Below are 24,673 nucleotides of genomic sequence, written 5' to 3'. Positions count from 1 at the left end.
ATGTTGATCCACCTATGTGTTTAAAAAAAAAATATCAAAACAATCAGAACTATGTTGACAAATATTGACAGCATGGGATACAGCAAAGGTAAAGTAATATGCATCTTGTGAACTGCAGGGGGTCCTGTAACACTTCAATTATAGATAGTGTACCCAACACAGTAAAAATCAACCTATAACCTAATTCAACTATCTTTGGAGCTGGACGGAAGCTAAGGGGACTGATAAGTCAATGCAATTGATTCAATGCATTTGGAGTAATATTAATGCAGACTGAATTAGCACATCAACATCATTGATGTGTTAATTGAATACTGCACATTCGCTCTAGTAATTGCTACGTTTCCATCCAGCTAAAACATTTTATCTGAATTGGGCTTCTAGTGATTTTTCTGTTCTAAAATGTGAATAAACAAGAAAAAAAAACAGACATAAACACAAACTCACACTTATTCTGACAATCTAAAAGAAAATAGTAACAATACCAAGTATTTTTGTTTTGAAAGTCCCCTGTCCCACCTATAAAATGACAGTTAATGTCAGATTCAGTTCTATATAATATATGTGTCATTACACAATTCTAATTTGTTTGCAAGCCATTTTTGACAAGACCTGTTATTTGATTTTCTATAGGGTTACAAAATCTGAATAGACCAAACAGGAAACGTGCTTTACAGTATTAAAACACTATTGATTTCAGGAATCAAGGAAGAGAGGCTTGTTGAATGTCCTTCATATTTATCAAAGTAATATTCCTAGCCAAACTCAAGTTCATCCTTTTCAGCTGTTTTGCCATTACATAACGTATCATTCTTTACAAAACCTCAAGCATGATATGGCACTTACAACACAGCTTTGAGTAAGAAACCTATATTTCCCTTTTCTGTGTGTTGCATTAATACCAAAATGGATTCCGGTGTGTAATATTTGTAAGACACAAAATGTAGAGAAAAGGACCGTTTGCTCTAGAACTCTTGGTAAGGACATTGCTTTGGTAACTAGGTTACTGTTTGCTTTTAGGACTTCTGACCCTGTCATGGTTCCTAGTCATAAAAACCTACAGTATTACGAAACTTCTCCTTGTACGTGACAGCATGGCCCTCAGGATACAACCACAAGTCAAAGAGCGTAGGAAGCCTAGAGAAGCTTTCAAAAATGCTACTGACTCAAAAGTAGTCCACTATTTGTATACTAACGTGGCACTTCAAAAAAAATAAAACTTTAACCACCCAGTCAGTGTGAACTCCATCACTAAATATGATGAAGGGAATAATTGTTTTTAGGTGCAGTGAACTCAGAGTTAAACATTCCAAATTCTAAATAAAGGCCTCATCATTTATTTCAATTTTAAAATGTTTACATCCAAGTTTACTGCACTTAAAAACCAAAAAAGAAGTAGTATAATGGTAATAATTTACAAGGGCTGCACTTCCTGCTATTACAACATCGGCACATTTTCAGGATTGAAAACACAAAAATGGCTTGGTTTTGTTTCTATTTCTAGTCCAATGAATAAATATCCCGACTCATGTGATGAGCCCGGGAAATAATTAATTCATAGTGAGGCTCGGACTTTTTGCAAACATTTATGTATGTTTGATAAAGTTAAAGGCTCAATTATATCTAATATGTCAGTTAAAAAAAAAAAAACACACAAAACATTAGCCGGACTTTTGTCTTTACCTGCTACGACAAAGTTTTTTGAAAAGGTTACAATTTGCTAATACAAAGAACCCATGCAATTCCTCTTGAACATATTAAACAGTTTTGTTTTGGTTTGAATGGCTAATGCTTACTCTTCTTTCGCTGTATCCAAGAGACGTACCTCATTTTAAACCTTAGCATCAGTATAAATAAACAGGACAACCACAGTTAGTTGAATCAGTGCCCTGTTTAAGCATTCTGCCAGAAGGATATTTAGTTAAGTCAGTGTTTACTGGGGGGAAAAAAAATCCAAAAAGGAATGACCTGATAATCTTTAAAAACATATTAGATATGTTACGTGACTCCATAAAACTTGTATAAGTCACAACATTTTGAGGCTTGTGATTTCACTTAAATGCTGATACAACAACAATAAAAAAAAAAAGTATAACCATAGATAAGTTGATCCCGTATTTCCATGTGCTATCTGAAAGTATGCAATAACAATGTGTTGAATAACAAGTACTGTAATAGAATGTAGTCTGGATATGGCTAACTTATAAACGGCTGAAATAAATCAATATTTGCAGGTTCCTCCTCAACACTATTACTTTATAATCGTATTTGAGGTTATTGATTTAGTATGTCTACCACTGAATGCCAGATACAAAGATGATAGGACAATTTGTCCAGCATTCTGAATGCCCCCATCTTTTAACAGCCAGCAGCTTCTGGGCCCTGCTGTAAAAAATACTTCTTACAGGTACAGTGTGCAGGTTATCCTACCTGGAATACGTTCTTTCGGCTCGACTTCTCGGTTGTCCATTCGATTTGAGCACCATAAAGATCTACGCTCTCGGGCTTGCATCCAGTTTTCTGAAATAAAGAACAAATGGCATCTGTATATCGATAAGCTAATCCCAAGAAATATGATAGAAATACAATTCATGTTATCTAGATTGTTTCTAAAACATGAGAATTCAAATTTCAGAGCTGAAACAATCTCATGCTAGATAGGGTTAAACAAATCCTTTTGCTTTAAATCTTTTTTTTTTTTTTTTCACACATAAAATATTCTAAAACAATCAGTGTGCCCTATAACATGTGTCCCTTGGTGATCAAATGAATTGCACTCATAGGCTCCAAATTACTTTGGGTGAATCTTAATTGTCTCTGTGATTTAAAGTTTAAAAATCTAAGTTTTGATTGTCTACTTTTTTTTGCTTGGACTTGAAGAATTAAAGAGTGCAGAAGCTATTGTGGGAAGACCTCATTTAATTTAACAAACAGTAAAACACTGTTGTGAAATTCTTTCTTTGCTTTATCGTAACAGAATTGCAGTAATGATTGTCTACCTTTTTGGTTATTGTAACACAAAATGTAAGAAGAGGGCTGCATAAATAAATCTCCGGCATTTAAATCCTGTGGAAATTGATGAAAGTGGCATGGGAAAAACAAGTTGTACCAAGAGCATGACGCCGAGCAGGTGGAGTCTTTATACCAAAAGAAAAGGATTCTACAAGCATCGATCAGTTTCATCCTATTTCCCTATTAAACGTAGAAGGCAAGATTTTCTTCAGCATTATTGCTCAGAGATTGTCAACCTACCTATTAAAGAACTACTTCACTGACACTTCAGTACAAAAAGCAGGCATTCCAGGTTTCCTAGGATGCTTGGAACATATCAGCTTAATCTGGCAACAAATTCAAACAGCAAAAAAGGAGAGAAAGGAGCTCCATGTGACATTCCTGGATTTGGCTAATGCATATGGTTCAGTGCCACATGAACTTCTTTGGGCAGCATTTGATTTTTTCAGCGTACCGATGACAATAACAAATTTAGTGAAAGCCTACTTTGGAGATTTGCAATTTAGTTTTTCAACTTCAGAATTCAGCACTACATGACAATGCCTAGAAGTTGGAATAATAGCAAGATGTACCATTTGTCCATTGGCTTTTACAATGGCAATGGAAGTAATTATAAGGGCATCAAAATGGGTAGTGAGGAGAGCGCTTGGCTTGTGGAATGTGACTATCACCAATTCGAGCATACATGGATGACATGACAACAATGACTACAACAGTAGCCTGCACTAATAGGTTATTGGGCAAATTAACCAATAACATTGAATGGACACAAATGCAATTCAAGCCCACTAAATCAAGGAGCATCTCTATAATTAAAGGTAAAGTAGTAGATAAAAGGTTCTACATTAATGGTGAGGCAATACCAAAGGTGTCGGTATTGCCAGTGAAAAGTCTAGGGAGATGGTACAACGGGGATCTAAAGGACACGATTCATGTGGGAGAAGTTACACAACAAGCAGTGGAAGGGTTGAAGAGCATAGACAGCAGCGCTTTACTAGGCAAACAAACTCTGGTGCTTTCAGTTTGGTCTATTGCCAACACTGCTGTGGTCACTGACTGTGTACGAGGTTTCCTTGAAATCAATTGAGAAGTTGGAAGCTTTAATCAGTTCATATGTCAGGAAATGGTTGGGAGTTCCATGCTGCCTCAGCAGAGTGGGATTTTATGGTAAAGGAATACTGCAGCTACCAATCTTTGATCTAACCGAGGAGTTTAAGTGCGCCAAAGTCTGACTGAAATAACATTAGTAGATTCATGTGACAAATGCGTAAATGAGGCAGCACCTGTGTTGAAAAATGGAAGAAAATGGATGGCAGAGAAAGCTGTCGAAGATGCTAAGGCTGCCCTTCAAATCTGAGATATTATGGGGAAAGTTCAGCATGGAAAAGGAGGTTTTGGTCTCAGTTCAGCTCCTCCTACATGGCACAAGGCAACCCCAGCTCAACAGAGGAAGCTGGTAATCAATGAGGTGCAAAAGCAGGAGGAGAGGATCAGGTGTGTAAAGGCCATTTCCCAGGCCAAGCAGGGAGAATGGATGAGATTGGAGAGTGTGGAACAAAGCAAGATTGGCTGGCAAGACCTATGGACAATGGAACAGAGCAGGATCAGTTGATGAGAACATATGATGTTCTCCCATCACCACAAAACTTAAACCTCTGGGTGGGTGAGGATCCCTCATGTTCTTTGTGTTCATTACCTGCAACATTAAGACACATTTGACAGGATGTAAGGTGGGTCTTAGCCAAGGACAGTTTACTTAGCGCCATGACCAGACAAGAGTAACCTGACCAATAAGTTGTCACCAGTTCCATCAAAGCATTACACACAAAAGACAATATTCCTCCATCCAGGAGAGCAACCAACAAGAAAAGGTGTTAAAATCAAGCCTCACTCAGGACAACTGGAAGCTGCTAGAGCCTGGGCAATGCTGGCAGATGTTGGTCAATGGCTTATTTTTCCACCTGAGATTGCCACCACTAACCTTCAACCAGACATTGTCTTGTGGTCTGGATCAGAACGTTTTGTTCATCTGGTAGAGTTAACAGTGCCATGGGAAGATGTTGTGGATGAGGCAGAGACGTCGAGTTCAGTGGCCAAGAGTTGCGTCACACAGTGAAGAACTTATCTGAAGCAGCAGAAAGGAACAGCAACTGGCTGTTGTTGAAGCTGAAATATTCTGGATGGGGATCTCAAGAACAATAGAAAGAAAGCAACGCTGATGTACAGGTAAGTAAGTTGGGCTGAGCTGAGTGGATGGAGGGGGGTGATGCTGGGATACCAGAATCAATGTTGACCCCACTTGAGGTGTCGTGGGCTAGTCAACGAAACATCGAGGATGGAAGGTAACCACTTAAATACCCCAGAGATGTACCCTACTTAACTCAATCCAGACGGTTGTCATGCTGATGCGCTGGGGACACCGCACTGGGTTGATCCCCCCGGAGCCAGCTTCGCAGCTGTTGTGTGTGCTGATGCAATGGGGAGGCAAAATGAGCTGAACCCTGGAGTCAGCATTACACTTCAACAATCAACACCAGACAGAAGGATATCTACATCATCAGATGGAAAACAACGCAAATGGATGGAGATGCAGATGGATCACATTATTTTACTGCAAAGCTAGGTCTTAGTTGGTGCTTATCTTGGCGAGAGCCGAGTTCAAATCACCATGAAGTTCAACATCTACTTTCATGTAATGGAAATCAAAATCAACCATCAAACTTCTTATATATTAGCTTTAGTAAACATCTTACTGGTCCCCTTCTAATCATGCTGTGAATCTGGTGCTGTTGTTAGCACTATTTTTGTTTATTATGTTTATATATTTAATATAGTCTGTGGCAGAGCAGGGCTCTGCCCTTGGAAATACTGGCAGGGATGGAGTTAAATTATCCTTCCTGCCCAGGTTGATTACCCCAGGTGGGAGCAATCAACTAATGTAATTATTCAATTATCATTTAGCCACCTGACATAAAAGGAGGCCTCTGCTTCTCATCTGAGAGGAGGGAGCTGAGCAAGCAGGTTGGTGGGTTTTTTGTGTGTGATTTTTGAATTTTGATAAATCCAGTGAAGGCATTGCCCAGCCTGGAAATTGTTATTTTTGTTAGTTTTGCTTTTTGTCTTTCTTTTTGTGTTTAAATCGCTTTGTTTTGGCCCTTGTGCCCTTTCATTTTTGTGTTTATTTATAATAAAATAGTTATTTTTTTGAACTGAAGACTGTCTCTGGGCCTCTATCCACTCGCCAGCCTGCCACATAGTCCTTAACTGCAAGCATAAGGACTCCATTCAATAGTTAACCACAATGTTGCTCAGCTGGACTGAGGTGCCAGTTCATTCAATGACTATGGTTGGCGCACCTTGTTAGACCTTGTTGTGGATGCCCGTTGCTTCCAGTAACTCTGCCTGTTTGACGTTCCATGTCGTCAATCTAGATAAGACTTTTTTTTCCATCTGCAGTCAGGTCATCGATCACCAGTTTGTTAGGCAAAATGGGCTGCAGCCTGCTATACAAAGGATACTATAGGGACATTGACACAAATATGGCCAGTGGTGTAGTGCTATATTTAGAAGTGAGGGGTCGCTATTATCTACCCCCCACCCACCCACCACCCCCCCCCCGCTCTCTCAACCCTACCACGCCGCCTGCAGTCCCCGTTTCCCCATACACTCAACAGAGCCACAGCTTATCACTAGTAGTTACCGTATTTGAAAAAGCTAACAAGTTTACCAATTGATTACAAATTCAGACAATCCGGTATTGAGGTATTATTGTAAAGCAACTAGACCTACAGCTATTTACGTTAAAGATAAATAAATAAACACATACTGTACATATTTTCCCAACCAGTTTCATACACTAATACACACAACATTAAAACACTGTCATTATTGTTATTAATCCTATGTGGAACACTCCCCCACTCCCCCACTCCCCTACTCCCCCTTTTCGTATATTAAATGATTTGGTCCAGAATCAGCTAGTCTCACTGTCATATTGCAGCCGCTTAAGAGCTAATGAGGTTTTGAAACAGAAGTGCATCTATTTGCAAAAAAATGACATGTAAGGCCACGGGTACCCTTTATTTGTTTGTTGCGATTGAGTTTTACCTTTTAAATAAATGTTTATCTTATTTTATCTACATTATTTCTTATATATGGGTCTACAAATAAGAACTGTTCCAATTATTACATCTAATTGTAAAACACTGACACCTCAGCACAGTGTTAATACAGGCTTCCTTCACCTTTCTACATTATTTATCTCTCAAGGGTTTCTTACAGTTATTGTATTCTTTGCTTATTTGTATGGGTTATTCACATGTATATCTATATATCAATAGGAGCAAAACAGTTCAATATTCTACATGTGAAGTAAGAAATCAGTGCTCTCTCTGCCCAAGAGAAGTAGGGAAGCAGCAACCCCTTCCCCCCCTCCCGCAACACCCCAGCACTACACCCCTGAATATGGCAGAATAAACCGACCATAAAAACTGGCTTTTGCTGGACATTTCCAAAACATGTGCATATTGCTGCTTACAGTACAAACTGCTGCTGAAAGAAAATATTTTGATTGATAATGTGATTGTAATTTCAATTGCCATATTTGAAGAAAAAAAAACATAGAAAAAAATAATATTTTTTGTATATTTGTCATATGAGGAACTTTCACAAACCTTTAATACAGCATGTCAGAGACATTTGAAAGCTCCCAATCAATTTTACTACCACTATAAATAAATCAACTAGAGAAACAAAGATAATTCCAAGATGTTTAAAATTAGTCGGCCTTCTAAATATATATATATTTCAAATGATTCCTAACATAATTCACCTAGAATTACGTGCTGTTGAACAGTTAGGTGATTTATTACTGTGCTTGTATACTTCATTGGCTAGATGAAGTTTGAAGGAATGTTTAAAATTTAAATAAACATTAGAAAAAGGTTGTACAATATGTAGCTTTTTCAATATAAACACATGTTTTTTTTCATATAAACACAGCATGCACACAAGGATTTTCAGCTGTTACTTGACATTGTTATTCCAGATAATATTCAAAGTAGTATTTACTTTCAGGTTACTGCAATCAGAATGTACTGTATCTACATCAGAAAGCAATGCCTATTGGACTATTTGCTGTTTGAATTACTGTTTCTCGGCTCTACTCACATTAAGATGCATTTTTTAACTTGAATACCTGTATACGTCTCACACATAATTATAACACAAGACTGCCTAGAAGAATGATTAAACAGCAAATGCGTAATAGTTTCTATTCATGCACTTACTAGAACCTGAATACTTAATTGCACAATTGTTTAAATTTGAATCCAGTTTCACGTTTCTGAATGTTGCCTTGTAAATGCAACATTGACAAGTTTCTGAATTACATCATAATTATTCATAATTATGTAAGCAACACAACAGTGAGAATAAGAACAATAGGGAACTGCTGAGGGGCACAGAGACTAGTGGCTGCTACATGATTGACAGCCACAGAGGATTATCTTTGCAGACCACCAAGGTTGGCAGATCAAGCACTGGTCACTCTTCTCTCTCTAGAGCACTGACTACTTACTTTGTTAAGATATACTGTAACATACTAATTTCCAAAATTAGCAAGTTCTAACAGAATCCATGGTGGCTGGCTCCAGCAATGGACTAGGTTGAACAGCCCTATGCTATTAGAACATCTTGCTTGAACTAAAATCAACAAGGGACCTCTTACCATTTTCTATTCTTATTAAGGAAGGGTTGTTTCCTGTGGTTGCCTTTATCAGAGATGTTTGACCCAAATGAGCCCCCTTAATGTAGATTTAAAACAGTTTGCTTTCAAGGCTGGGGGTTAATAATAATAATAATATAATAATAATAATAATAATAATAATAATAATAATAATAATAATAATAATAATAATAATGCATGGAATGCTGTGTGTATTGGCTTTATGAAATCCACGAGACTTGTTGTCTTGACTTGTTGTTTTCTCGAAATTAATTATGTTACTGTACTGACAAACTTCCAAATACATACAAAACAACCTTGAATTGTTTACTATGAGTAACCTCCAATCCAATACATCATATTTTTAGGGTCAGTTGTAGAACAATTTGAAAATCAAATTGTAAATGCCATATATTGATCTGTGGTTTGTGTTGTACATTGACATTCTCTCATTTTACAAGAAAAGGAAACCAGCTACACAGTTTTGAAGTCTAATTACTCCTATAAGGCTACATACATGTGCCAGGAAAATGGGCTTTAAAAAACTGTTTGTTTGTTTTTTTTCTGGAAATTCGCTATGTGGTTCTCTGTAATAGATTTCAATTTCTACAGCTTATAACAGTACATTTACCAAGACCCATTTTCCCAGAATAACATCCTTTCCAGTTAAACATTTTCAAGCTTTATAAGCTGGCACTAAGCAAGTCAACTCCTGCTACTTTCATGCATGAAAGCATGACTTTGCCAGGATCAAATTGGTTGTAAATGTTATGTAGGTTTTCTTTTTTTTTTTCTTTGCAGAAACCATATAATTTTTGATAGGTGACAACATTTCCCCTGAAACTAAAGTGGCAAGAACCATAAAAGATTGTCCTCAATTGTGCAATCTGAAAGAGCTTATTGATTGTGACTCCTGCTTGGAGTGCACCTTCCCAGCCGCCTATCATACAGATACAGCCTGGCAGGTCTGACCCACCCCTGACAGCTGTACACAGCAGGGGGGTGAGACGGATGGACTGTCAGACTGTCCCATTCTAATCACAATGCCATAACAGACAGCTTCAAGGCTAGCTTTTCCTGCTTCTGAGAATATAGAGGTGAGCTTTTTGTTTTTAGCTACAAGGTGAGTTTTGCTGCTTCACTTGGTTATTTTCTATTTGAGCATATCCAGGGCTGGCAGATTTATTTTTTTTTTCTTCTTTCAAACTGTGCCTTAGGATTAAGAGGAATAGTATTATTCCAAGAATTGTACGAGTATCTGTTTAAAGAGTAGCGTTTAGAAATGATGTCTTACAAAATACTTATCTAATACCATATCTTATGGTATCATATACTGAAGTTTTTTTTTTTTTTTTTTTTTTTTTTTTTTTTTTTTTATAGTCTGCAGGTAATGGAATATTGGATACACTTCGAAATTCAGGTACGTGAACTACACATAGCTACACTATAGTTACCATTTACTAATACTGACATCAAGCACTTACACAATAATTGTATAATTGTAAGGATGGAATTCAACAGGTTATCAACCTATATGTAACAATGCTATGCCCCTGGATTCTGGAACTGTGGTCTGCTTGCTTTGGTTAAAAAATGTGAACCAAGAGTGCAATCAGTTTAGTTACAGAGTGAAAACTAAATGAAACTTCATGTTGTTGTTGATTTTTTTTTTTTTTACTCTTTTGTAATATACAGTTAAACCCTGAAATCAATTGCTGCATATCAGAACATACAACTAGAATTAAATATTAAAAGAAGACAAAATGTTGTAATACTTATACAAAAATACCTACCAAATTTGTTAAAGCCTGTTGTTTGCTTTCTTTGTAAAATAACAGCTTCTTTCCATCTAGAACAACCCAGGTTGGGGCCCAGTTTTTTCTACAGAAAAATGAATAAATGCAGTGATATAAATACACATATTAACTAAAAGATATGGCTTACTCAACAAGATCCAACAAAATTGCAATTTATTCATATCACAATTATGATTACATTTTCAAAAGATGCTTAATTTCATACTTATTTACTCTATACTTTGCAAGATTTGAGGTTCAAAATCATAATGCATATTAAACTTTAAATTAAGCTTCATAAATTCCATGTTCATGTCTTTAAATCTGATAAATATGACCTCCCCTTCCTCGGTGGTGGGCTTATGATGAACACCAGCTAACGCATGTATAATATGCAAAAAAAGCCCTCTCTGTCAACGATTAAGGCTATTGGGGACAGATTATAACATCTTAACCTCTCAGCTAGATAAGACCAACAGTAACAGCAGGAAGGCAAGAAAGAACTAGAACTGAATGTGGAAGATGGAAGAGTGAAAAAAATTGCTTTTCAAAACAGAAATAATAGAATACAGGGCAAAGCATTAAAAACAGTTCTACATTATAATGAGGAAATTACTGTATAAAATGTAATATATAATTTAGCATTAAAACCATCCTAAATAAAATAAGACAAAACCTGTTATCCCTTGAAACATCAATCCAAACCGTGTAGCTAAATCCCAGTTTATATATATATATATATATATATATATATATATATATATATATATATATATATATATATATATATATATATATTTTAGACCCTAAGACTCTGATCAGGTGTACATTAATTAGTCTAAGTTAAATATTTATGTATACAAATAGATAAATACATTGTCAGCAAACCAAATACATTTTGAATATGTGTAATATTTAATAACATTTTAAACTATGTAAAAATAATAATTATATTAATATTAAAAACTGTATGCACCTTTCACGCTAAATTAATTTACTTACTCAAAATCTAATACCTGTCTTATTTATCCAGTAATAATGCATGATGGATTTGTTGTTAGGTTCATAGCCTACTTTGTTGGGGCTATTTTAGTCTCTCATGTAATATACTTACACATTATTCAGAGCAACCGTGTATTATCCACTTTCATATGAAAGATTGAATCTTCGATATATATATACATTGTTGCTATATGATAACCTCAATAGTAAAACAGGTATTTATTTCCATATTTTATTTTATCACCAACTGACACTGACATTACTTAATATGCAAAACACTTTCAGTAAACCACATCTACGCATTCATCAATATCTTGTGTCAACTAAACAGCAAACAACACAAGGTTTAGGATAAGATATCAACAGTTACAGATACAAATACATTACATAAAATAAGTAGAAATGCCAGAATGATAAATGGTACTAACTTTCATTTCTCTGATATTTGTTGGAATCAGATTAATAGAACATTTGCTTGTACCACATCTTAGTGTTTGGTTGCACCAGATGGAGAACAAAAGAACAATTGTAATTATATATAAGAGACGTTGTAATATATATGAAAATAGCTTAGGCAGAGATAACCAGGGATCCCAGCTATCCGTAAGGAAAAAATAATTAAATTCTCAGACAAAAAAATAAATAAAAATTCTGCGTTATTCAGGGAGTAAAATAAAATGCTAAATGAGTTTTCCCGTCATTGAGACACACAGACAGTACTATTGAGTAACAATTAATGCAGGAAGTGTTTATTGTTGTTCTTGTTACACTTGATGTCTATGTTGTATTTTAGTTTATAACTATAATTATTCTTTAACTGTAACCTGGTATTACAGTATAAGATGTGTAAGCCGCTTTGCATAAATGCGCCTGCTAAATAAATAAATAAAGCAAATAGAAATGGTTACACTCAAATTCTAAGCAAGTTACATGCTACCAGTGCCATTAACTATTACTCTATAAAACAAATAGTTCCCTGTAGTGTGTGTGTGTGTGTCTATATATTTATATTCATGTTAGTTAAGCTAGTATTTGTCACCCGGATGGTTATTGCTCAAAAAATGTCGAACCTTCGGTTGATCCACTTTGTACAAAGGAATGTCGGCTTTTGCACACATTTTGACAAAACAACAGTTTCCCGCTGTTCTTTGGCAATTGTAAGACACTGAAATGATCCAAACACAGTGGTCTGTTTCAGTGTTTTCGATGGCCCTGCTGTTTCGGCCTCATCTTGCTTACGGTCAATTTATGTTTAGCGCTTCCCATGTGTTCTACAATGGCCTGCCTATGAGTGTAATCTACAGCCTTGCTGCATGAAGTACAAAACAACAATTTTTTCCTTGCCAAACTGATTGACCTGATCTTCAGGGGTGATTTTTATTGTTTTCGGCACCTTTGAACAGTTCTGGACACTGACTGAAGTAAACTGAAGCCTCACAACATTGAACTTGAATATGGGAAACAGTTTTATTAGACGGGTGTGTTTATGTAAATTTAAAGCAAAGTGGCCTATGTTAATGACAAAAAAGCCTTGATGTTTTTTGCCCCTCCTTAAGTGTAAAACAAAAACATCTCTGACTAAATAGAAATTCATGTTTTCCATGTTATTCCACAGCAAGCAGATCCCTGGAGATAACTAACAACAGATTCAAAATCTAATAAATCTAATCTAGGTCTGTCTAATTGACATCAACATCATCTGAAATGTACTTTAAAGAATTTTTCTTTTTCAACATACCTTAACTTTTTGCCACCATCAGCAATTTTGGCTTTATTCAGGTATTCACTTTTTTCTATATCCTGCAAAAAAAAAAAAATCATAGCAGTATGTCGTAGTTTATATAAATGAACTGAAGAACTGAAAAATGTCATGTTTGATATTACAGTTAAATACATAAACAGCATCTTCAATGAACATTCAAGACAGAAGGAGATTGTTTGTCCCTTTCAAAATAACTGCATTATTTTGATGCTGACTTTTAGTCTAGTGCACTGCATTAACTTTGGAATCATACTGTGGATTTTTTTTCCTGGTGAAATATGCTTTCAGTGTATTTCAGTGTAATACTGTGTATCAACACTTGTATTTAATGTCCTCAAAAGACCATTAAAAGTGCTGCAGTATTGCAAAGTATGTAGTTTGTTTTACACATTAACTTTTCAAAACAGCAGTATTGCAGTAGAACTGCATATATATATATAGCACCAGCAGACAATCATTAACTGTTGTATGGTCTTATTGTATGGCTATGGTGTTTAGGGATTCAATACTAGGTTAAGTGTTGTATTTAATTCCAAGTAGAAAGATGAGAGCAGTGACCCCCTGAGGATCATGCACATGATTGATTATTCAGTAATATTTGAAATGAAGGGTTAACAACTCCCCAAACACAAAGGCACATACATACACATGTATTTTGTGAGGGAGTACAATATATATAACACAACCTTTCCCTCCTCAAATATCAAATATTTGTTTAATCTCCTCTAAATATAGGTAGTGCATATTTCCTGATAATTAATGTGAGCCTGTCTAACAAAGAGGGGGTAATGTTAAGTAATGCCTTTGCAATTAATACTATATATACTATCTCCCTCTCTCTCTCTCTCATATATATATATATATATATATATATATATATATATAATATATATATATATATATATATATATCCTCCGTGGCCTGGACAAACTTAAAAAACAAAAACTTCAAACATATTAGAGAGAGAAAGAATGTGCTCTTGACATAGAGGATTATAATGCATCCATAACTTTTTAAATTATAAGCCACGTCCCCATTGGAACCCACTGGCAACAACTACACTGACTTAGAATGTCAATGACAAAGCATTCTTAATGCCTAAAACACAACCGAGTTTTTATTTTATTTAATGACTTATAATATTGTAGTGATCTTGGTTAATGCTTATTTATTTATTTCTTATTCATTTTTATACTTCCTGCGTTCTGGATTTTAACTGCTGGCCCTCAGCACTACAGGTAAACACGCTACAGCTTTGCTAAAGGGGAATTCCCCCTAGTTGGGTTTCCCCCTGCTTAGAGAAAGCTCATCCTTGAGCATAGAGCAACTGAGCAGCATATATCTGAATTCAGCAATGAATGAATAATCAAGGGTCAGCAATTCAAACCCAGGCTGCAGTAAGTGTAAAAATGAATCAATAATAAGAAGAAAGAAAGAAAGAAAGAAAGAAAGAATTAGCAAAGATTGCTATATTGGTGTCAGAAGTGGACACAGGTACCCCGGCACACATTCATCGGACTGTAGCTTGGTGAGCAAGTCTGGGGTGGACTTGAGGCTAGCAGGGGACAGTGTAGCGTGCAACGGGGAAGGCAACAGCAGGGCTGGTAGGTGATATAATCACACAAAAGACATGAGCCCGATATACACTCCTTGCAAAGGAGCCAGCTCTTTTGTACAGCAGTGTCGGTGCTATGCTTTAGTGCGAGAGGTCCCGGGTTCACGCCCGCCCTCCGCCTGTGTGTGGATTGCCTCACCCTGTGTGATGCGCCTGCCTGCATTAACCGAGATCACTACATTGTGTTTATAAGTGTTCGGTGACTAATCAAGTATTCAAGTTGAGAGCGTACAGTACTTTCTGTTGCACTGCTTGTATGACAGACCTGACTCGCCTAACACACTTGATACAACAAAGAGTGCAGAAGGAACACACTCTCAGCTTGATTAGAGGTAAATACCGGACACTTATAAACATACAGGATATGCGAACAGAAAATAGCAATCTTCATCCATTACAGAGCATGGGATGTCACTATAAGGATTTGCAGGCATTGTTAAAAAGATCAATGACTGTGAATATTAGGTGATCAGTTAATGTGCATGATCTGAAGACCTTAAGGCTCAGAGCTGGTCCTTTGACAGAAGGAGTTCACCACGAAGGACAGAAACATGTACATCTGCTTTTCTGAACTGTTTGTAGCTCCCAAGCAGCAGATGATTCAAAGAAAACCACTGAGGCGCTGTATCCAAACAGAAGTCTACGTTTTATCTCTATAGTTTTAAAGAAGGTTAACAAGAGCCTCTATGTAAGACAGTCTGCATTACTGAACAGGAAATGTTAATTTAATTTTTATTTGTAGTGTGAGTAGTTGCAATATTATTGAGATGAATAGCTAGACTTGAATAATTCAGTTTGAAATTCAGTTTGAAGTTTAGTTTGAAGTTTATAGTTCTTGTTCCGTGTAACTTTCAGATTTAGGATTGATGCACAAACCAAACTTTTGTCACTAGCACAACGAAGGGCCCTTTAAATATGTATTATAAGATGAGATAAAGCACTTGGAAAAAACATTTAATTCTGACTTACGTATTTTGTTTTTATTTGATTCCCCCCCCCCCCTTTTTTTTAAACAAGGTGTACTTTAATTTCCAGTGTGTTTTACATAGACACACATTTACCACATGTATAAAACAGTTCCAAAGGTAAACATTAGAGTACAGATTGCTTGAAATAAATTCAAACCATTAAACTTCAAAAATACTAACAATGTTCATTGACTAAGGCTGGGACCAAATGAAAACTTTGCCAACCAGCAAATCGCACATAACAAAACTGCATTTAATATCGTTTTCTTTTTCTGAGTAGAAGGAATTTATCAAAAAAAAAGAAAATATTATTAAATACAGTTTTGTTAAGTATGACTAGTTTGAACATAAAATTCCCAAATCTGAAATATAGTACTGTATCGTGTATATGACTCAACATTATATAATCGGGAACTGATGTCAAAATTTAACTTTTCCACAAAAAATGTGTTAATTCTTTGACAAAAGATTATGTGTGTAACTTCATTTTTGTATAATAATGTGATCACATTTTAGAATGATTTGTGTATGTTATATACAGGATGTGTGTTATATACAAGTAATACAGTACACTTGGGTTAAACTATTCTTTTGGGGTTTTTTTGTTGCTAAGGTAGTATACAAGAGATGCATGTTATACAAGCGATGCAACCCAACTCAGTGATTTGCATTATACTCAGGGTTCACGTTATACACCGGGTGTGCATTACATTTTAGGAAGGCTCTCCTTTTTCTCCCTCAATCATTGTAGGTCTAAAGAGTTTAGGTGGTTAATGTATATTCTCAAAAACATTACCCCTTACGACTTAAGAATATAAAGGAGACTGATCACAGAGACACAGATATATGATACTTCTTATCTAACGCATATATATATATATATATATATATATATATATATGATATAATATTATATATATATATATATATATATATATATATATATCTATGTAATAAAACATGAAATAAGATACTTACAGGCTTCTCTCCAGCAATAACATCTCCCAAATTATGCTGGGAATGGTTTCTTCTATGACGAGATATCTGAATTTAACAAGCAGAAAAACATTGTTGGTTTTAGTGCATCTTTTCATTTTAATTTAATGACAAACTCCACAGCAATCCTAAGATTATACACATTTGACATCATTCTCATTTACTCTAGTGCCACAGTGTACTTGTCATGCAGAATTTCTCTACATTCTGTTGTTGTTTTCTCACTGCCACATAAAAGATGCAGGAGCAGTGTTATTAATGTTCAACTCCCACAATATCAGATTCAAGCTGCCTCTGCTTTAAACAAGGACATTACAACTATAGCTCATTACAGTATATATTGGCATAACTCAGCAGGGGAAATATTATTTGAAATTAGAAAGGTAGTATATTTCATATTATTTCAACTATGGTTGGACTTAATTGTATTTCTATCTTCATTGGCAATGCATTTATTTTCACACTTGCTTAAGAAAAATAAATCAGTTAACAAAATGGTAACAAAATGATGAATACTTCTGACAAATAAACTGTATTTTGACTATTTGCATTTACATAAAAAACAAGTGCTATGTTATGAATTTGCACTTAATGCAATAATAATAATAATAATAATAATATAATAATAATAATAATAATAATAATAATAATAATAATATGCCAGTAAAACATTTAACTCTTGTATTTGTCCATGTAGCAGCGGGGGATCTGTGCTGACTCTGTTGGCGAGTTCATAGTGCTGCAGGAAGAGGGCAGCAATTGTCCGATACCCGCCTGTGGGTCACGGGAGTGAAACGGGGAGGTGGGAAAGGGGGTGTGTGGTCTTTCCTTCTCTCTGATTGGCTGGGAGGTGGGTGTTTGGGAGATTGATAGCCCTGTAAGATAACGCTCTACTGTTTCCTCAGGTCAGCCCTTTTAGACGTCCTAAGAGTATGGAAGCGCAGTTCCAGGATTAAGAATAGATGGGAGAAAACAACCCGGGAGGAACGAAAAAGAAAGGAACAAAACGAAACCACAGAGAGACATAGTGGTAGCGGGAAAACCTTGGGCAAAACCCCAAAGTATTGTGGCTAGTAGACGGAGGTAGCGGGGAATGTAGGTCTGTGACCCGGGTCGTGCGACGACCGGGGTAAAGATGCCAAGTGCTGCACCTTTTATTTGTAGTTTTATTACCGTGTTTTATTTTCCATTTTTCTTCGTCTTTTGTTTTCATTATTATTTAAGCACCTGCGAGTGTGCCCGCAGTTGATTCCCGTACCAGTATCGGTATTTCCGTGGTCCTGTCTATCATCGGTGATAGTCAGGCCACGGACAACAGCACCCTCTGCAGGCTAAAACAAATCAAAGCGTCGATAATAATAAAACTGGGCACCTGTGTGGTGTTGTCAAGTACCTGTCTGTCTCCTGTGTCAGTGAATTACCAACCACCCTTCCACTGTCCAATATTTTAAAGTAATGCAATATTAGAAAGTATTTCTCAGCCCATGTGTTTTTCCAATAAATTGTTAATTTGTATGTGACCACTTGTTCATCCTAGACATCCCTTTTTCATTACAGACTGCACCTGATATTTATTTCATACATGTATGTCTGGGAAGCACAGTTCAAATTCAGAAATGAAGGATGTGTTAATAAATGTATGTGTTCTTTTAATACTGCTTAAACCTTTCAGATATGTTTGTAGACATAAAATAAAATAGTTTTGGCATCAACCATCTCTCAGACAACTTCTAAATACAATTTATACAGTAAATCAACGAGTTGTAATTCCATTTTATGGCAGAAAACGATAAGACTTGTCAATCATTTTGGATCACAAAACACTGTTCTTGTAACTAAGTGATGTTATCATACACTACGCAAATAATATACTGCAATGTAATCCTTAGCTAATAACTAGCCTTGAATACAGTTTGCAAGTTTGAATTGAAAATAAGTACAAAACTGGAAATAATCATCAGTGCACATAAGCTCTAATGCTTATATGCAAAATAACTCTGAAGGCTTTTTTTTTTTTTTTTTTTTTTTTAATATAATGTTTATTAAAATGTTTAAGGCAAGGGGACAGAATAATATATACGAACATTTGTAATTTTCAAAGACCTAGGTGGATTTTTTTTTTTTTTTTTTTTAAATCAGCCTTACTTACCTAACACACAAACAGAGCTGTGATACGACACTCCTGAGGAATTACTCCTAAACTTAAAAGAATATACTGCGACAATCTCACATCCCCTGAAGCAAAGGATGCCAATAACTAGAATATTTCTTCTGAAAGCTATTTTACTAAAGATGTAGAAGATTAGGAAGAAAAACACTTCAGGACACTAGATGTCACCTTCCATTAAGCAGCCTTAATCTTTTTGTTAAGAGATATTTCCACAAAATAGGTCATGGGAACTAAAGAAATGGGTATGTTTTTGCTAGTGCAGAAAGCAATGTTTAAGATATCAGATAAGAGGTCATACATCTGCTGCCAGGCTTGGCTCGCCCACCCTTCCTCTGTGTCAAAAACAAGAGTAGTATATGAGACAGGGGGAACTCTCTATGTTGGACATGGCCACCTGTCCAGGGGGAGAAGAAATTCTACTTGTCGTCCATTTACAGAGACTAAGGCTGAGGGGTATACTTTTTAGAAATCTGTAGGCTCACCTACTGACTGAATGTGAGCTGCCTATATACAGGGTAATTCAAAGTAAATAGGGCAGTCTGGCAAGCTGCACTTAGCAATAATATTCATGGCATTACAGTAAAAGATTAAATTGGGAAAAAATACCAATAGTTGCTATAGGGGGATTTTGGTTCAAGTCTGATGGCATCTTCTGGGCTTATGGTTTTGTACTGTATTGGCAAACTTTAATGCCTATAGACGGCTCCAAAACACCGTAAGCATTAGTTCACAATTACTACAAATGAATGGCCAAACAAGCTTGTAAGTTTATGTTGCTTGTAAAAATGTAACAATTTATTTAAATATTATAATGAGTAACAACGTCACCTACCATTTAGCAGTTTTTGTTGAGAGATATTTCAACAACGATCATGGGAGCTAAAGATTTTGCTAGAGTACAACGCAGTGTTCAAAATAATTTAAACAGAATATCAAAAAAAAAAACTATTGGAAAAAACTAAATCTGAAATTATTTTTCGATTTCGATATATAGCCAGTGTTGCTACAGGCTGCAATACTACAGTAAATAAGCAACACCTTATTGTTTTCCTATTGTGAAAGGCACCCAATGAAAGTGCAGCTCACATTACAATAGAATAGAATAGCTATGGCTTATATGTAATTTTCCATTAGATATAATATATATATATATAAAAGCACTTACAATTTGGTGTTAAAAGCACTTACAATTTGTCTGCAAAAGCCAGACAAACACTTCATCAGCAGAATATATATATATATATATATATATATATATATATATATATATATATATATATATATATATATATATTATATCTATGCATAATATTAGTGGTCAAGTTATATAATTATTATTATATATATATATATATATATATGATGCTCGTAGAGACAAGGTTGGTCACACACTAAAAAATCTCTTCTTTTTGGAAGAGGAATCTGATGCATAATATTAGTGGTCAAGTCTAAAAGAAGTGTGCGACCAACCTCATCCTTACAAGCATCATCAAGCAAAATATATATGGTTTACATGTTATTGCTGTTAACTACTTATTAACTCTCCAGAGACATTAATATATAAAGGTCCTTGTGGTCAGCACCTCTTTTTGGAAAAAGCTTTGCTATGCATGATTCTTCAATATATATATATATATATATATATATATATATATATATATATATATATATATATATATATATATATATTATAGCCCTGTGATTCCTGTATAGTGAAAGTCTGGCAAAAGTCTGTGACCACGGGGGTAGATATCCTCAGGGATCTATAATGAGCCAAATTTCTCAAACAGAAAAAAAAAAACTGCTTCTCTCACAGCTGGGGCACAAAGCATTTCTCGTTATGTGGAACAAAGATGACACTCTCAGTCGAACCATTATAAGATACCATAGCAAGAGCATAGATAACATGTGAGGGTATCAAGTGTAGTCTTCAAGTACTGAAGTGCTACAATAAGGCTTCCAAGTTGAAAATATGAAATGTGATGATCGTATATGTTAATAATCAACCCATCATCATACAATGTATCTTTAGAAGAAGATAAAGCAATACTGTAGATTTTTGCATGTGGAAACAAGTTTGCCTACAGTAAGTATCGATTGCACATATTTCCCATTATAAATCTCTTGGAGAGTGATACATACAGTAGATTATACATTGTAAATACAACAATCAATTGTATTATTTATGTGTAGACTATACCTTTACAACCCTAAACCATACAAAGTGAACATTTATACTTAATCATATTAATAATCAGATGATAGCAAAGTCATCAGTTACAAATACAGTACAAGCAGGTAACAGCTTGAGACTTTACATTTCAAATTTGTGTGAATTCAAAGAAATTAATAACAATAATATGATATACACTTATTTGCTGGTTATCATCAGATACAGTTTTAAAGGTGAAATATGACTGATTTACATTCAAATAATAATATTAATATATTAGTATTTATTACTAAGGTGACCATATGGCTATGTGTTCAGCGGGATAGTTAGGGACAGTTCAGGTTTTTCAACTCACAACCCAGTGCATTCTAATACATTTTACCTGTCTCAGGTACCATTCTTGCCTTTAAGAGAAGCAGGACTATGGGTTGTCCAAAACTGTCCTGCTGAACACAGAGCCATATGGTCACTTTATTTATTACTCTTGTCAGCTTTCATTTAAATGAGACTATATATATATATATATATATATATATATATATATATATATATATATATATATATATATATATATATATATATATATATATATATATATATATATATATATATATATATATAGATAGAGAGATAGAAGAGAGAGAGAGAGAGAGAGAGAGAGAGAGAGAGAGAGAGAGAGAGAGAGAGAGAGAGAGAGAGAGAGAGAGAGAGAGAGAATTAGTTAGTTTTTTTTGTGGGAGGGGGCACTTTCATTTTCATGTTGAGTTAGATATGCCTTACTTTGTTTTTTAATTTCCTTGGTCTTTTCACCTGGAGAGTGAAATTCTTTCCAGGCCTTCAACACCTTCTTTCCTGTGATTAACCAGCCTGCTGCTTTCCATAATGATTCACATAACACTGAAGACCCCATAGCTGAGGTGAAATGGTCGACCTGAAAGTACTTTGTTCAAACTGGGAGCTTTCTTTGACCTTATATTACTCATTTATTTAAATAGTTATGTATAACACTGTGGCAGGCTGGCGAGTGGAAAGATGCCCAGAGACAGACTGCAGTTCAAAAAAATAACTATTTTATTATAAATAAACACAAAAATGAAAGGACACAAGGGCCAAAACAAAGCAATTTAAACACAAAGAAAGACAAAAAGCAAAACTTACAAAAATAACAATTTCCAGGCTGGGCAATGCCTTCACTGGATTCAAACTTTCCAAACAACCAAAAAAAAAAACCAACCTGCTTCCTCAGCTCCCTCCTCCCAAATGAAAAGCAGAGACCTCCTTTTATGTCAGGTGGCTGGGCACTGATTGATCGTTAATTAACCTAATCAACCCCAGCCACCTGAACATAATAAACCCAGGCAGGTAGGGGAAGTTAACCCCATCCCTGCCAATTTAAAAAGGGCAGAGCTTTGCTCTGCCACACACCTCCCCCCATGTACAATGTACACCGGCCGCAATCGGCCAACTCCCCCCTTCCCCCCACCCCCCTCCCCCCAAGAGTCCAATTATGTCCCTTGGGTGGGCTGTTATGGTGGGTGGTGGTGGTGGGCGGGGTTGATGTCGGAGCCCCCAAGTCTTCTTTGGTTGAGGGGGCCCCGGATCTCCAAGGTAGTACGGCGACGGCGGCCCGGCTCCCTCTGGTGGCAGAGGCGGCGACGGCAGATCCTCCTCCCTCTCTGGCTCTGGGGACGACGGCAGCTCCTCACCCCTCTCTGGCTCTGGGGACGACGGCAGCTCCTCAGCCCTCTCTGGCTCTGGGAGCGACGGCAGATCCTCAGCCCTCTCTGGCTCTGGGAGCGACGGCAGATCCTCAGCCCTCTCTGGCTCTGGGAGCGACGGCAGATCCTCAGCCCTCTCTGGCTCTGGGAGCGACGGCAGATCCTCAGCCCTCTCTGGCTCTGGGGAGCGCTCCTCACCCCTCTCTGGCTCTGGGGACGACGGCAGCTCCTCACCCCTCTCTGGCTCTGGGAGCGACGGCAGATCCTCACCCCTCTCTGGCTCTTCTGGGGGCGACGGCAGATCCTCACCCCTCTCCGGCTCTGGGAGCGACGGCAGATCCTCACCCCTCTCCGGCTCTGGGAGCGACGGCAGATCCTCCTCCCTCTCTGGCTCTGGGAGCGACGGCAGATCCTCCTCCCTCTCTGGCTCTGGGGACGACGGCAGATCCTCCTCCCTCTCTGGCTCTGGGAACGACGGCAGATCCTCCTCCCTCTCGGGCTCTGGGGGACGGCAGCTCGTCCTCCCTCTCTGGCTCTGGGAGCAACGGCAGCTCCTCACCCCTCTCTGGCTCTCGGGAAGGCGGCTCACCCCTCTCTGGCTCTCGGGAAGGCGGCTCACCCCTCTTTATTGGAGTGACCGGGGCATCTCCCATGTCTACCGCCAGGTAATTAACCACCATGAGGGCAACCTCTGGGAAGGAGGCCGGGTGGTGTTGTTCCTCCCACTGTTCCCACCTCTCCCCATCTCGACGCCACAGCGTGTTGATAACTATGGGGAGATCGTGGACGAGGTCTGCCTCAGGGTGCATCAACCAGTCCCAGATCTCCTGGGACGGTGGTGAAGGTGGTGGTGCTGGAGGTAGTGGGGTGGCCCCTGATGCCCGGGGTGAACACGGCACCTCTTCCTGGGCCTGGTTGTAGGGGCATCCTGCCCAGTTGTGGCCGTCCTCCTCACACCGGCCACACCAGTTTGCCGGTGGCACGTCTGGGCAGGACCGCCAACGATGGTCCTCCTTCCCGCACCAGGAACACCAGGGGAAGAGGCTGGCCGGGTCCTCCAGCGGTGGCTGCAGCAGCTTACATTTCTTCAGCTGCTGCTGCTGCTTTTCCTGCCTTTGCCGCTGTCTGCTCTTCTTTCCCTTTTTTTTTTTTCAAAAAAAAAAAAAAAAAATTATCCCAAAAATTCCACAAAACAAAACAAAACTACTGCTGAGCCTCTAGGTGGCGCTATCCCACCCTGACACCACATGTGGCAGGCTGGCGAGTGGAAAGAGGCCCAGAGACAGACTGCAGTTCAAAAAAATAACTATTTTATTATAAATAAACACAAAAATGAAAGGACACAAGGGCCAAAACAAAGCAATTTAAACACAAAGAAAGAAAAAAAGCAAAACTTACAAAAATAACAATTTCCAGGCTGGGCAATGCCTTCACTGGATTCAAACTTTCCAAACAACCAAAAAAAAAACCCAACCTGCTTCCTCAGCTCCCTCCTCCCAAATGAAAAGCAGAGGCCTCCTTTTATGTCAGGTGGCTGGGCGCTGATTGATTGTTAATTACCTTATCAACTAATCAACCCCAGCCACCTGAACATAATAAACCCAGGCAGGTAGGGGAAGTTAACCCCATCCCTGCCAATTTAAAAAGGGTAGAGCTTTATTCTGCCACAAACACATACTTATTTCCAATCAGCACATGAGATTCCTACATAAAGACTTTTTAATTACTTAACCCTT

The 24,673-nt window shown here is 37.2% G+C and overlaps 1 protein-coding gene across 6 annotated transcripts in view; it reads right to left on the bottom strand.

Moving 5' to 3' along the window:
* LOC121322319 (rho GTPase-activating protein 15-like) overlaps positions 1-24,673 on the bottom strand; it is a 211,872-nt gene that overhangs the window by 174,324 nt on the left and 12,875 nt on the right. For all 6 annotated transcript variants that reach the window (XM_041262122.1, XM_041262121.1, XM_041262123.1 and 3 more), the window contains exons 4-7: positions 16,859-16,924; positions 13,274-13,335; positions 10,531-10,618; positions 2,431-2,520 (exon numbers count right to left, since the gene is read on the bottom strand). In XM_041262122.1, coding sequence (XP_041118056.1) covers positions 2,431-2,520; positions 10,531-10,618; positions 13,274-13,335; positions 16,859-16,924 — 306 coding nt within the window. The remainder of the gene's footprint in view (positions 1-2,430; positions 2,521-10,530; positions 10,619-13,273; positions 13,336-16,858; positions 16,925-24,673) is intronic.

Source organism: Polyodon spathula, chromosome 10 (assembly GCF_017654505.1).
Source record: "Polyodon spathula isolate WHYD16114869_AA chromosome 10, ASM1765450v1, whole genome shotgun sequence".
Lineage (NCBI taxonomy): Eukaryota > Metazoa > Chordata > Actinopteri > Acipenseriformes > Polyodontidae > Polyodon > Polyodon spathula.
Note: the sequence above shows the minus strand (reverse complement) of the source record. Positions and strands in the feature narration are given on the sequence as shown.